Genomic DNA, 16,379 nt, shown 5'->3' on the forward strand with positions numbered 1-16,379 from the left:
CAATCTATGTGCGTACGATTTTATTACAAACAACATGCTTTACATGCTGCCAGCAAATACATAAACAGGATGCATATGCGTCATCGATACTGCTTGTCAATTATTAAGTCAAAACAGAGTGGGTAGAATGCAGCACATTTTGGAAAATGTCAAGGGAACATGGATTATACAGATCAGCTGGAAACTGGAGAATCAGTGAACCTCATCCAGGAGGAAGCTCATTGGCACAGCCTCGGTGCAGCTGGTGTGAGGGGGATCACAGGGAACCCCCCGCCCCCCTGACTAGTGCCGTCGACCTTTTGTTCTGTGAACCTCATAGATTTGAATGTTTGTCATATTTATCCTTTTGTTAGCATTGTATTGGCCTTATAATTAGACATATGAAAGATGCACTGGTATATATCTGTTAAAAAAATCTCTCTCTCTCTGTTTATCTCTGTATGTGTGTTTCTCTCTCTTCTGCCGTCTTTATCCATCTCTCTTTATCTTTCTCTCTTTATATCACTCTCTCTCTATCTCTCTCTGCCCCCGACTGAATTCATCATGTGTGCTGAATGTCCTTCAGTTGGGTTGCCAGATCTGAGCAGTGGATCTGACAACCAAGCAACCCCCCCTCACCCCAACTGATCTGATGGAGCATGTGACCGGACAGCACACCTGTGTATGAGTACACAAGGTTGAATAAATAGGCAATACAAAAGACAGAGAGGAAGATAGAGAGAGGGGTACAGAGAGAGACAGAGAGAGGTAGAAAGGTAGACAGCCAGGGAGAGAGGGAGAGAGGTAGAGGTACAGATAGATACAAGGGAGATAGACAGATACAAAGAGACAGTGAGAGAGAGATACAGACAGAGAGAGAGAGAGAGAGCGAGAGAGAGAGCGAGAGAGAGAGAGAGAGAGAGAGAGAGAGAGAGAGAGAGAGAGAGAGAGAGAGAGAGAGAGAGAGGTAGAAAGAGAGATCTACAGAGACAGAGAGAAAGAGAGAGAAAGAGAGAGAGAGAGAGAGAGAGAGAGAGAGAGAGAGAGAGAGAGAGAGAGAGAGAGAGAGAGAGAGAGAGAGAGAGAGAGAGAGAGAGAGAGATGCAGAGAGAAGTAGAGGTAATGATATACAAACCGAGGTACAGAAGATACAGAGAGCAGTAGAGCGAGATAAAGCGAGCCACTGGGAGAGAGCGAGAGATACAGAGATACAGAGAGAGATAGAGTGAGCAGAAAAGGTCAGTGCAGGTAAAGATTAGCAGAGACTGCCTCACAGAGAGTAACTGTACTCACTAAAATGACATTAACTAAATGTACAGTTTTCAGAAAACCTTCCACAGGCACAGGCTTAAGAGTCTTCTTATCCGATCTGCGTGACTGTGTTTTGTTTCGTGCAGTACTCCCATTTAATTTCCCGTGTGGGGCACCTGCCCACGTGTTTGCATGTGCATGTACGTGTGCCCCTTGTTTTTCCTACTTCCTATCTTTCTCTTTCTGGAAAGAACTGCCATTGCAGAACACCTGGGTGTGCGTGTGAGTGTGTGTGGTTGTGTGTTTCCATCTGTGTCACTGCTCTTCTCAGAAGTGTGATTCCATCACTGATTTCCACATGGAAATGAATTGCGAGGAGTGATTCAGGCCATTGTTTTCCCTGCTGTGACTACAGAATATCCCCAGTGTGGCTGTTACAACAGGTGTTCTGTCAAAACCATGGCTGCGTCGCTGAGTCTGTGTTTTTGTGTGTGTGTGTGTGTGTGTGTGTGTGTGTGTGTGTGTGTGTGTGTGTGTGTATGTTTATATTACAATATTATACATTGCTGCTTTTAGCGTCATAATTATAGCATGGCAGGCCATTGTGCTCCCTCTAGCCGGGATGTAAACCGTAATTTCAGGTCTCACATATAAACCAGACGGTACATTTTACTGAAATTCTAACGCGTATTCATTATTAATCTTAGAATATTTTGATGTAATTGGCTACTGCAGGATCATTAATCATCCTATTGGCAAACAAAAGGCGAAGTGATGGTATTGCCACGGTTTTATATAGTAGGCAATGCATATCCATCTACTGCATCCTTCATAAAATAACATCAACCCATCTCTGCTTGATTTGCATTCCATATTTTGTCTCTTTCTCTCTCTCTGTCCTACCCCTCTCTCCCTATATGTCGACTGAGCGTGTGCATGGCTCCACTGTGTTCTAAAGTCTACATGCGGCCATCTTGTCCTTCCAGAATGCTGATGCTAGCTACGACTTCAGCAGCAACGACCCGTACCCCTTCCCTCGCTACACAGACGACTGGTTTAATAGGTGAGCCCATAGACTCCTCTGTGTGTGGGTATAACACACACACACATGCACACAAACTAAGGTCTGGGACCTCTATTGATCTTCTCCCCATAGCGCACACTATGTTACATGGATGACCTTCAAGGATCTGAGTCTCAATGGACGGAAACTTTTCCATTAATAGAGTGCAATGGGAATGATATATTGTTCCCCATTTCAGCCTTGCTGTAACACAGCAGTGGCACTGCATCCCATAACACAAGGTGGATGTAGTGTTGATTAAAAATACTGTTCAAACAAACATAAGATTGGTGATAGAGCAAACATGTACACGGCAGGGCTCTCCTACAGTAATAACTAATTCATTCTCACTCTCCCTATGAAATGAAACCCTAGCAGAGCGTAAACATGGTAAATGACAGACAAATCCTTCTCCACATCCAATATTTGTCTGGCCTGGGGGGGTAGATGGGGTTGTTCCTAGTGTCTATTGTGTCCATCAACCTGATGTCAGATAAGGTCCTTATCCCCCCCAGCCATCAACCCCCCCCCCCTAACGCACTGCATGATCCACTGCCCAGGGTCGCACACGCCAAGGACAAGGCGGTTACACTAGAGGGAGGGGGAATCCACCACGCCAGCCCTGGGTCCTACGTGTGGACGGAGAGAGGGAGAGAGAGAGAGAGAGAGAGAGAGAGAGAGAGAGAGAGAGAGGGAGGGAGAGAGAGAGGGAGGGAGGGAGAGAGAGAGGGAGAGAGAGAGAGAGAGAGAGAGAGAGAGAGAGAGAGAGAGAGAGAGAGAGAGAGAGAGAGAGAGAGAGGGACGGTCGGGGGGGGAGGATGCCTATTGTCTAATCATCAGCTGGAGGTTATTAATAGCCACACTTAAATAGCTGGTTGTCCAGAATTTTGCCAGGGGAAACACGGATATAAAAAGAAGGATAGAGGGAGAGGGATAGGGAGAGAGAGAGAGAGAGAGAGAGAGAGAGAGAGAGAGAGAGAGAGAGAGAGAGAGAGAGAGAGAGAGAGAGAGAGAGAGAGAGAAAGAGAGGGATGAGATGGATAGATAAGATAGTTAGATAGACAGACAGACAGACAGACGGACGGACGGACGGACGGACGGACGGACGGACGGACGGACGGACGGACGGACGGACGGACGGACGGACGGACGGACGGACGGACGGACGGACGGACGGACGGACGGACAGACAGACAGACAGACAGACATGCAGACAGTTTGATGGATTGATATAAAGACAGACAGATTGACACACAGATTGTCAGGCAGACACTAATGCTGACGTCATTCTCTGGTGTCTCCTGCATCAGTCACGGCACGCGGTGCGCTGGGGAGGTGTCGGCTGCCGCCAACAACAACATCTGCGGGGTGGGCGTCGCCTACAACTCCAAGGTGGCAGGTGTGTACACCCGATTGGATACCATGACATAACATCACAAGAGTGGCTATAAGGCATAAAGCCATTTAGGTCAAACTACACCGTCTTAAGTGCTCTGTCCGTAAACGGTGAACGGTAAACAAAATTCACAGTAGAAAAACGAAACACTCTCTACGAGTGAGCAGCCGTGCAATCTTCCACAATCATAAATCACTTCCCGCCAGCGCTTAAAGACCACGGCTTAAAGACGTTGGGCCGGTAGGACCTGGTATTTGTCAAGAAACAAATAAAAGGTCTGGCAGTAGATGTTGAATCAGTGTGCTGCAGCAGGGGAGATTCATCAGCAAGCATTTAATAGCCGAGCTCTGAAGAGCAATCAAATTTAGTGGGAGACTTCAGGTAAGGTTATGAATTATACCAAAAATATGAAATGAACAAGCCGTCAGATAGTTAAGTGTTTTCCACCTGTGGTCCGTGAAGCACTGGTGGTACGTGAGGGTAGTGCAGGGGTTTGTAGCGATTTTTATTTTTTTTTATTTTTTTTGGGGCCCCTGATTGGCCCGGGCCCGTACGCGCCCGCATACCCTGCTTACCGATAGTTACGCCACTGCATACAGTCATCATATAAAATAATAAACAACAGCACTAATATGAACTGAAATACAAGATTGCTTTTTATACATAACACTTCTGTTTCCAATTTATAAATACCTGGAAACAGAACACAACAGGCTCTGCATGTATGAAAATGAAATGAAATGCAGTAAGCTTCCAATGCAGTAACATTACTGTGATAGCTTAACAGACTTTTAAGCTAGTTAGCTTGCACATGGTCTGATGAAATTATACAATTATTCCAAAATCATCACAATGCATGCTAAAACAAATAATACACACTGCATTAAAATATACCACCTAAATTATATCCTTCTCCTTAAACAAAATACAATACAGGGAGAACTAGTCTGTTACTATGCACATACCTCTGTCTCATGGCAACATCGCTCTAAAGAGGTACGGCAACACGCAACAGACAAAACACACCAGACCTGTAGCACACCACAACTCCACAAGAGGCTCCATTAGAAATAATACAAACTTAGGCTGCTTAACTCTGGCGAAACTCACGCATAATCAAAACTATTTTTAACTTGGTTACAAGTGCACTGGGCGCATAAGCAGCGTTTGCTGACTTCATCTTCCCACTATTCCCCTCCAGCCATGGCCTTCTTGCAGCAGTACTTGTGTGTAAAGGGGGCACCACTGGCACTCTTTGGTTAGCCACTGCATATCTTTTTATACCTTACCGTTTGCATATGAAGTGGTCCACTTAAAGACAGAGGTTGGGAATCACTCTGAGAGACTAGACTGTTCTGTTTGAGTGTGTTGTGTGATAGATCGATATTATCAATGCACAACTCTTCAGGCTTCCATTTCCTATCGATTTTTGTTCCTTGAAATCCGACCTCAAAGAAAGACTACAGCGAAAATAGAGCTATCGACTGCTTGTTTTTTATTCGCTTCTTCCTTGGGATTTCCTAGCGTGTCCAATGTTCTGGCCTCCTTGTGTGTGTGTGTGCAGACTCAACCAACAACATGTTTTCTTAAAGAAATGTCAGTGAAATCTTGCAACAAATGCAAATGTCTTTTGAGCTTGTTTTATTTAGGTTGTTTGTTGAATGTTTTTACATGTGATTTAAATGTTATTTCTTCCTTGGTAAAGACCTATGAATGGCCTTGGGGTTGAAGGGTGCTATAAAAATAAACCTGTGTGGTAAAAAGCCTTTTCCGCAAAAACAATTTTAGATAAGGTCTTTAGGGCTTGGATATGAAGGGTACATTACCTTACATTTATTAAGCTGATGCTGTTGTCGTAAACAATTTACGATAATTGTATCCAACAATGAAAATATAACCCAAAAAGTCAGGAATCATTTGAGTTTATAAATAGTCATAAAATGGGTAAAGGGTTAGTTTTATGGTAAGTTTTAGGAGTAAGGGATTGTGGTTTTAGGGAGTGTGAAAGGAATTAGGGGATAGGCAGGGCTAGGTATTGGTAGGGCTAGGGTTAGCCGTTATTGTCTAGTCTCATCTAAAAGAGCTTTACTTTTGCTATGGGATGGGTAAGGTTCTTCATGTATGTTATGCTTGAGGTATCAGGATGGAGTTTGATGCTCTAGATTCTTCTTGTTGTGCTTTAGGTATCAGGATGGAGTTTGATGCTCTAGATTCTTCTTGTTGTGCTTTAGGTATCAGGATGTCATTTAATGCTCTAGATTCTTCTTGCTATGCTTTAGGTATCAGGATGGAGTTTGATGCTCTAGTCTAGATTCTTCTTGCTATGCTTTCGGTATCAGGATGAAGTTTGATGCTCTAGTCTAGATTCTTCTTGCTATGCTTTCGGTATCAGGATGGAGTTTGATGCTCTAGTCTAGATTCTTCTTGCTATGCTTTAGGTATCAGGATGGAGTTTGATGCTCTAGTCTAGATTCTTCTTGCTATGCTTTCGGTATCAGGATGAAGTTTGATGCTCTAGTCTAGATTCTTCTTGCTATGCTTTCGGTATCAGGATGGAGTTTGATGCTCTAGATTCTAATTGCTATGCTTTAGGTATCAGGGTGGAGTTCCATGCTCTAGATTATTCTTGTTATGCTTTAGGTATCAGGATGCTTGACCAGCCGTTCATGACAGACATCATCGAGGCCTCGTCCATCAGTCACATGCCGCAGGTCATCGACATCTACAGCGCCAGCTGGGGCCCCACGGATGACGGGCGAACGGTGGACGGCCCCCGGGAACTCACTCTACAGGCCATGGCAGACGGGGTCAACAAGGTAGACACTGTGCTGAGTAATTAGGGACCACTGCTTTGGTATTTAAATGCATTCAACAGCTATAAATCTATATTTTGAGATATTAAATTATTTATAATATAGTATTCACAGCATACTATACAATGCGAAACATCTTATACATGGCATCATCTTATTGTGATACATGTTTTTTGTAGCCTTAATAATTTATTAAGATAAATAATGTATTTTCAGATTAGTATCATTTTGACGACAAACTTCCTGTACCTATAGCTATATGGGCTTTGCGATATTAGAAGGATGGGAAAAAAATAAGCATTTAAGTCTGATATCATACCATAAATTACTCTCAACCTCAATGCAATGAATCTTTGTTGAACTGTTTAAAAATCAAAGTTAATATTCATAAGAATATCGTGACACATACTGAATCATTTTGTACTTTAACACTTCCAAAGGGTAAAGTCCACTTTGACTTTGCATCGTCGTAGCCTAGCCAACTATAGCCAAAACAGTTCTACTCAGGCACTCTTCAGACCCCAAGAAGACCTAGAGGGTCCTATTTAAAGTCCCCATATGCTATTTTCACTCTCTCTAATAAATGCCACATCCCACACACACACACACACACACACACACACCTATGCACCATAAGACTGCCTTTGTGTGGGTGGTACGGATCCGACTCCTACTTGAACAGGGCTATTCATGGGGAACATTAGCAGCTTGGCGGCTGCCTTTGTGTAACGCTCTGAGGTCACCGCGTCTCAAGGAGCAGAGTGCTGAAGGAGTGAAATGGACTGGAATGCTTGGATAATTTCAACACATACTGATTAAGCAGACAGTCGGCCATCTTAGATGCTGATCAGCCCTTTGATGAACTGACGCGTGGGATACGCATACACTACTTACGACCGACAGACGTTTTCGGACAATTAGACGATTAGCATTTCCAATGTTCATTTTCCATTACGGCTTGATGCACCAATTCAGTACCAATTTAGATGCCTTTTTTCTCTACTAGTTTGTTGAAGTGTACTTTGTTTGCTGCATCTTCAGACATCGACAGCTTGGTTTGGTTAATTGCGGTGGATAATGAACAACAATCTCGAAGTGGGCTCTAATATGTTAGTTTGTACACATTAAATGAGAGTACTTCACTAAGTGTGCAGAAAATAGTAGGCTTGTATTCCAATAGTCAAGAAGGGCTTGGTGAGATGCACTTTGTTTAGCTTAAAACTATAAGGAATTCGTAGTTCCAGAGGCAATTTCTGCTCCACATGAGTCATTTCCCCACAGTCCCTGATAAGACGGTAGAGAATTGGGGTTATGTCTATTGTGTGTATTGGTTATACGTTCTGTAAAAACGGAAAATGCGTTCTATTGCGTGATCGTAATCATAGAAGTTGTTTAAATCAAACACAAATGGGGTTGTCATTTTCGGGTTTTCATCCTATGAATACCGATAAGGCTTTCAAGCCTTAGTATCACACGAAAACTGTCCCCACATAATTATGACATGATGCGTCAAATTGGTCAGCGTTGTCATCGCTGCACATCTCTCATAGGCAATTGAAATGCTTTGGTCATGATGACCAAACTTTAACATTTTCAAACACGTCACCTTCCATTTTTAGGTTGTTCAATTTGAAGTTCACGTCTCTATGTCTGTGTGTGTGTGTGTGTGTGTGTGTGTGTGTGTGTGTGTGTGTGTGTGTGTGTGTGTGTGTGTGTGTGTGTGTGTGTGTGTGTGTGTGTGTCTCTGCGTGCATGCGTGTGTGTGTGTGTGTGTGTGTGTGTGTCTGTTCGTGTTCCAGGGCCGCGGTGGAAAGGGCAGCATCTACGTGTGGGCATCGGGGGACGGTGGTAGCTATGACGACTGTAACTGCGACGGCTACGCCTCGAGCATGTGGACCATCTCCATTAACTCGGCCATCAACGACGGGCGAACCGCCCTGTACGACGAGAGCTGCTCCTCCACACTCGCCTCCACCTTCAGCAACGGGCGCAAACGCAACCCGGAGGCCGGCGTGGTCAGTGTCCGGCTCCTCTGTGTGTGTTTGTGTTTGTGTGTGTGTTTGATTTTGTTCTTATTGGCACCATCCCCGCCTCCTCTCTTTCTGTAGGTCTCTCTCTCTCTCTCTCTCTCTCTCTCTCTCTCTCTCTCTCTCTCTCTCTCTCTCTCTCTCTCTCTCTCTCTCTCTCTCTCTCTCTCTTTCTATATCTATATATATCTCCATATACTTCTCTCTCTATCTCTCTCTCTCTTTCTCTGGCTGGGACTCAAACACCCTGAATACTTCAATGTACTTCCCCATATATATTTATCTTAACACAATCAGAGAGCTGAATGCTACATTTTTCAAAGTCCTTTACATCGACACAATGTAATACCATTGACAGACTTATTTTCCGTGTTAAGTTATTGAGGACTTAATATGATTGAGGACCATTCCCCAGATAAGTCACGCCCAGGCATCGCCAGGAAATGATGGGATGTTCAGACTGCTTGGTGAAATCGGCTGAGATACGTGGGATAATTCTGCTCAGATTCCTCCCCCTCACATGTTGAGGCAATCCCAGAGGAAAACGCCTCCCGAGGTTTACGGTTCATTGTGCGGCTAAAGGGATTCTATTTTTTATTCATACATGGTCATTTAAAAATATACCATCTGAACAACGAAGAGACAAGCTGAACGCAAGCAGTGAAAATAAATAGCCTGGCTCCAATAAGTTTGGTCATATGTTTTACTTTGACCTTATTCTTGTCGTATTCTTTAGTTTCAAATCAGACTCCAACATTCTTATCATTTAATTTAAAGTCTGCCTTCAATAATTCTCATTCTAAGAAATGGATTTTCATGCAACACAACACCAGTCCAAACACATATTTTTCTACTTTGATAAATTCCAAGAGGTTGTTAGCGCCATAGTTACCACAAGGTTCAGAAAGTTCAGGCACGATGTCGCTCTGGCAATTGAAAAACTGGATCTAAAGAGGTGGTATTTTTGTGGTATTTTCCACCCAGCCGTTGTATCTAGTCACTCAGAAATGACTCCGGTTGAAAAAGTAATGCTCAGGAGTTGTAAAGGCATGTGTCATTGTTCCTGGAGTTGGAGAATAAATAACTGTTTTCGTTCTCCCTCTAGTTAAAAGGCCTGCCTTTTACGTCACTCGGTTTCATACCTATGATTTATTTTGTAGTGTGGTGGCGGGAGCTCCCTGACAAAGGCAACCGAATAGTGATTTGGAAGATTGGAAAAGTTCTTAGATTTGAAACCCCTGAGTCTTCAGTCTACCCGTAGCTGTAGGTAACCTTGAGCAAGAAGTCTAACCCTGTTTAACGTCTCATTAATGACATCTATCTAAAGAAAACAAACATCGTCTGGGAGAGAAGCATCTGCTAAATGACTAATAAGTAAATAACAAAGGGGTGTCATGATTAAGCGCTGACTGACGGAATAGAACATGCTTGGTTTTGCAATGATCTCCTCTGTGTATACACACACTTACACACACACATTTAGACATACACCCACACACCCACAAACACACTCACGCACATTTAGACACACACGCGCGCGCGCACACACACACACACACACACACACACACACACACACACACACACACACACACACACACACACACACACACACACACACACACACACACACACACACACACAGACACACACACACATTGTTTGTGTTGTGATGGCACCCATCACCCTGTGGCTGTGTACACATCCAGGGAGAGTCCCAAAGGTGCCTCTCACTAATTGCACTTCATTCGCCAATTATTCCTCATCATCGCAAACACAAACATCAGATATTTACTTTAGTAATAAATTTAAATCATAAACAACTGATAAGGGAGACATGAATGGCATGGTAAGCGTCGCCATGCCAATTCTATATCTGGCCACCAATGTTTTCAATCTTTATCCTTGTTGTTGCTTAGTTTGCTGAAGGATTGTTAATGCTGATGTGTATCTATACAGTATTGTAGGACTCGATAACCTAGTGCTACCTATTTATAACCTATTCACTAGTGAGTTAGCAGACAGCTTTATCCAAATTGAATTTTATCCACATAGTGAATTCATCTATAGGTCATTGAGGAGCAGGGCAGGTAGGGATCTTGCCCAAGAATGCCTACAGGTGAGGCTGCAGACATCTTGGAACAAAACCAGTACTTTTCGGGCTGAGTAGTCAAACCCCCTAGCCACCACACTATCATACCCCCCCTAACCTCCAGCATTCATTCATTTCGGTAAAAGTGGCTTCCTCTGCTAACCTTCTCTTCCCCAGCTCTGAGCTCCAAATGAATGAAGTGCATGTTCACTTAGTCTATCCCTCCTGTGTGTTGGCGATGACAGGCCACCACGGACCTGTACGGGAACTGTACCCTGCGACACTCGGGGACGTCTGCCGCTGCTCCGGAGGCCGCTGGGGTCTTCGCCCTAGCGCTGGAGGCTAAGTATGTACCTTGTCTCTTTCTCTCTCTCTCTCTCTCTCTCTCTCTCTCTCTCTCTCTCTCTCTCTCTCTCTCTCTCTCTCTCTCTCTCTCTCTCTCTCTCTCTCTCTCTCTCCCTCTCTCTCTCTCTCTCTCTCTGTCTGTCTGTCTGTCTGTCTCTTTCTCTCAGTGTTTTTGTGTGTTTGCTCTCTCTCTCTCCCTCAGTGTCTTTTTGTCTCTCTCATTGAGCGGTCAATATATGTCTCCTTTGGTCACGTCAGAGCTTACTTAAGATAGTAACTGAGTCGACAGTTGTGGCAGCTGAATCTCCCTTTCTCTTGCTTTTGGGCATACTCTGCAAACGTTATTAAAAAAAGATGCATCAAAAAATGCTGATGATGCATAGATAGAAGTTATTTTATTAATAATACTTTTTGTTGAAAAGTATTTGTTGAACTTCACTTCCACTTTGATTTCAGCAATCGTTTAAGTTTGTTGTTGTAATTACACATTTTAACACCCACCCAATGGTGCAGTACGTTTCGGTAAACAAACAGGCAGGGAACGTCTTTACAGACAGCTGGTGATTTATTGTGATGGAAATCAAATGAATTGAAAATATGATACAATCATATCGTTTTTAAATAGCTATAACAAAAATACATCGTTATCTTAACAACTCTTATGACAGGTTGTATGTTAATTAAGACCTGCATCAGAGCAAGCATAAAATGTTATCCAAGAATGTTCTCTGTCTAGTTCACTAATTATCCCGTTCTTGGACGTAGGTGCGCTCACACATCCAAACTGCCGTGATTATCTTCTTCTTCCAGATTAAAATGGTGGATCCGAGCCTAGCTGGGGAAACACTTGAGACATCAACCAAGTAGAAACATTTTAAAATCTGTTTTATTTTGCGTTTATTCAATCCAAAGGCTTTTTGGCCTCTGAAGGACTCTGTATCCTTGCGGTACTCCAGCCTGACTGCAGTCAACTCATAAGGCCATTAACTACAAAAACTTGACTGTCGGGGGCCCTGCATAAAGAAAAAGCCTGTTTGCTCTGCACACACAATAATGATGTCGCTCATTGAAGGTGGTCACTCGCGGTACACAAACCGCAATGCAAGTGGAGAGGCCCCCTCGTTTTTCCTTTTCCTTTTTTATTTGTTCAACCCCCACCAATCACACTTGAGCCATGCATGGGCAGGAGTCAATGAGTCACCTCCAGAACAAAAGCTGTCACTCCCACACAGCGAAGATAAGAGAGGCGGTGGACCTGTTTCTCTCTCAGATAGGAGAGAAACGGGGGGAATCCGTCTGGCTTCCGAAATGAGCCCCTGCTTTGATGTGTTGTTTGGATGGTTTGAGAAAAATACCTGCAATCCACACATTTCCAGAGGATGTGCAAGGGAAACCTTTGCTTTCCCTTGCTTATTGTGTATTGTTCAGAAATGTGTGGTGTCACCCTGGGAAGGGTTATACTCCCTGACAAAAGGTACTGGGTTTGATCCTGCTTTGCCCCACAGACATAGTAGGCATCCTTGATCCGAGACGCCTAACCCCTATCTGCTCCATCATGAGGATTGATCTGAAGTCGGCTTACTGTGAATTCAGATGGGGGTTAAGCTGAGATGCTCTAGGATGCCTCCAAGTAGACCTTGGCCATATTGGATCGAACCTAGTAACTTTCGGCTGGAAGTCCTGCTCCAGAATACGGGGAGGCAGCTGTCAAGCCTCAAGCATCGCTCTTACCTGAACCTCAACCCATCACCACCCTCTCTCTCCACCCTCATCCCCTTCCCCATCCATCTCCCCCCTTCGCCCCACAGTCCTGACCTGACATGGCGGGACATGCAGCACCTGTCGGTGCTCACGTCCAAGAGGAACCAGCTTCACGACGAGGTCCACCAGTGGCGCAGGAACGGCGTGGGCCTGGAGTTCAACCACCTGTTTGGCTACGGCGTGCTGGACGCCGGCGGCATGGTGAAGATGTCCCACGAGTGGAAGACCGTCCCCGAGCGCTTCCACTGTGTGGCCGGGTCCATCCAGGACAACCAGTAAGCAGACGTTGTATACAAGATGTGGGCTGTAGTGTATGTTTATGTTTAATGTGCCAATGAGTGTGAACATGGGCAGGCACATGAATTTTATAGGCACATTTTATACAGAGATACAAAAGAATAGGTTCTTATGGTTCTTATAGTTCTTATGGTCTAAACTCTTTGGATTAGGGTAAGGGTTAGGGTTAAGGTTAGGGTTACGGTTTCCCATGAAGTATGTGTATCGTGAAGTTGGGAAAAGCAAAAGAGTTAAGATGAGCGATCATGTGTGCGAACTGCAACGTCTGATTTGATAGAAGCTGTAGTTCATGGGTGACTGCTACTGGCTGAAGAGTACAAAGAGGTCAAGATAGTGAAGATAGATCAGGATACTATAAAAGAGTTGACTCTAATTATGTGGTTTTCTCTGGACTGCACTCCAGATTCAAACAAACTGGGGAGTGCCATAATATATATCCATCCAATCATAGCGGCAGATTATCAGTCAGATTGATTATTAGGCTAAACAATAAACTAAAAACCTACGACATGCTATCCAAGATATTGTCTTACACATAACATAACACATAGTGGGCACATCCAAAAAAAATCCAATACCCTTTTGGGTGTGCATTCCTTGATCCAAAACAAATTGTCAAGTAAGACACAAATTCCTGTTAAGATACAAAACACAATTTGCAGCGCATCAAGAGTAACACAGTGTTCTGCATGAGAGATTCATCTGTCATCTGTCCAAGAGCTGCAGTAACAAGCGGTATGAAGTTAGGGTGCTTATTTCTAAGTATCTGTGTGTATTCCCCGGGTGCTGGTCTTGTTGTGTGTTCCACAAAGCTGTAGGCTGAGCAGTAGTTTGATTACAGTCAAGCCATCTGGTGCACACTCTGGAGGACTCTCTCTCTCTTTGGCCTAGTGGTCGAGAGCTGTAATGTGTAATGCGTAATCTGTCTAGATGCCCGTCTAGTTGTCTATCATTTTCTGTCTGTGTCCATCAGTTTGCTTCTCTGCCTGAATTCTCTGAACTCTACCTGCCTGCCTATCTGTGTATGAATCGGCCTGCCTATCTCTCAGTCTGTATGTGTCTATTTATGCTTCTATCCATCTATCGGTTACTGTCTTTCTTTCTCTACATCCATCTTCACATTTTTCTGTGTCTCTGTCTCTCGGTGTGCCTACATATATTTCTGTCTTTTTCTTTGTCTCCCTGTCTTTCGGACCATCAGCCTCTCTCTCTCTCCGTCTTTTCCTGCCTGTTTTTCTACCTACCTCTCCCACATGTGTGTCCTGCCTGCAATCTGTCTGCAATCCCCCCCGTGGGGCATCCTCCTCTCCCTGCTCCACCCCCACTCCATGGACCCCACCCCTCCTTACCGCGTGCCAGTCTGTTCCATTCCCCTTCACCCCTGCTGGCTCCATCTCCCACCCTCCACCCTCCATCCCCCTCACTCACTCTCGCTCTCTCTCTCTCTCTCTTTCCCGTCAATCCTCCACTCGTCCTCACCACACAGTCCAACCTCTTTTTGTTCTCCGTGCTCTCGTGACTTTGACTCTCCAGAGGTCCTCCGTGGCTATAATTAGAGCGGCCACACGTTTCCCAGCACGGTGTGCCCTAGCAACACCGCTGATAATGCTGAGTGACAACCAGGAGAGATCCCAGCCAGAGGGGGTTGCTTACATACTCACACAGGGTCTGCGTATGTAGCTTGTATGGAAGATAATGCCAGTCCCGGCCGAAACAAAAAACAACAACATAATAAAACAGTGTACAAGAGAAAAACAGTGGGGTCATTCTAGTCCCAAGAATGCAACTGACTTAAAGGGAGTAGGCTTGGCTGAATAGATACGTTTTCAGGTGAGATTTGAAAGTGATAATGGAACTGGAGTGTTGGATGTAATGAGGCAGAGAGTTCCAGAGGTGGGGGGCTGAGCGACTGAATGCTTTTGACCCCATGGTAACCAAGCGAGCAGGTGGAAGGGTGAGCTGGATGGAGGAAGACGATCTGAGAGAACGGGTGGGTGTCTTTACTGTCTTGATATGGTGGAGCGCGGTAAGATACTGAGGGGCAAGATTGTTGATGGCCTTGAAAGTGAGAAGCAGGATCTTGCAAATGATGCGATATTTGATGGGGAGCCAATGGAGTTGCTGCAGGACAGATGTTATGTGACTGATGGAGGTGGTTTTAGTAATGATACAGGCTGCAGAGTTTTGTACCAGTTGTAATTTATGTATGGACTTAGCAGGTAAACCAAAGAGGAGAGAGTTGCAGTAGCCCAAACGCAATGCGACCATAGTGTGAACCAGAATTTCAGCACTGTTGCGGGAGAGAGATGGGCGCAGGCGAGAGATGTAACGTAGATGGAAGTAAGATGACCAAGTGACATTATTGATATGGGACTGAAATGATAGGGTGCTATCCAGGATGACACCCAGACTCTTGGCCTGGGGAGAGGGGGAAACTGATGAATTTTCAATGGAGATGGAGAAGTCAATTATTTTAGTGAGGGTGGATTTATTGCCAATAAGGAGGATTTCAGTTTTATCACAGTTGAGTTTGAGAACGTTTTGGGAGAACCAGGATCTGATTTCCTGGAGGCAATCGGAGAGGGAGGTGGGAGGTGGGAGGGAGGGTTGTGGTGGGTATGGTGGAAGAGTAGAGCTGGGTATCATCTGCATAACAATGGAACTGAATATTATATTTATGGAAAAAATAGCCAAGAGGGAGGAGATAGATAATGAACAGGAGGGGTCCAAGGACAGAACCTTGGGGTACACCAGAGGAGAGGGGGGAAGAATGGGATCTAAAAGTTTTGAGGTGGACAAACTAAGTACGTCCGGTCAGATATGATTTAAACCAGTCCAGAGGTGTATCAGATATTCAAAGGGAGGGTGATCGGTCAATGAGGATGGTGTGGGAAATGCTGTCAAAAGCTGCACTCAGGTCCAGGAGGATCAGGTTGGTGAGTACTCCAGCATTCACATCCATGAGGAGGTCATTGGTTATCTTAACAAAAGCTGTTTCGGTGCTATGAAGTGGGCGAAAGCCTGATTGGAACTGTTCGTAAAGACTATTGTGAGAGCGTTGATCATGAATCTGAGCTGCAACTGTTTTTCCAGAATTTTTGAAAGGAAGGGGAGGGTGGAGATTTGGCAGAGATTGTTGAAGTTGCTGGGGTCAGCACCGGGTTTCTTAAGAATAGGGGTTATTGCAGCTGATTTGAGGGGTGACGGAACAGTACCAAAGATTAGAGAGGAATGGATAATTGCAGTTATAAGAGGGGTCAGGGATTGTTCACTATTTTCATAAGTTTTGGAGAAAGATAGTGTGTTCAACTCCCAACCGAAAGGATCTGGGGGTTGATACCACATGTCTGCAGCC

The 16,379-nt window shown here is 44.5% G+C and overlaps 1 protein-coding gene across 1 annotated transcript in view; it reads left to right on the forward strand.

Annotated features, from left to right (window-relative positions):
• Positions 1-16,379, forward strand: part of pcsk2 (proprotein convertase subtilisin/kexin type 2) — a 32,582-nt gene that overhangs the window by 11,139 nt on the left and 5,064 nt on the right. Inside the window, exons 6-11 of the mRNA XM_030379681.1 lie at positions 2,217-2,293; positions 3,604-3,692; positions 6,330-6,505; positions 8,302-8,517; positions 10,867-10,967; positions 12,775-13,002. Of these exons, the coding sequence (XP_030235541.1) occupies positions 2,217-2,293; positions 3,604-3,692; positions 6,330-6,505; positions 8,302-8,517; positions 10,867-10,967; positions 12,775-13,002 (887 nt within the window). The remainder of the gene's footprint in view (positions 1-2,216; positions 2,294-3,603; positions 3,693-6,329; positions 6,506-8,301; positions 8,518-10,866; positions 10,968-12,774; positions 13,003-16,379) is intronic.

Source organism: Gadus morhua, chromosome 15 (genome assembly GCF_902167405.1).
Source record: "Gadus morhua chromosome 15, gadMor3.0, whole genome shotgun sequence".
NCBI lineage: Eukaryota > Metazoa > Chordata > Actinopteri > Gadiformes > Gadidae > Gadus > Gadus morhua.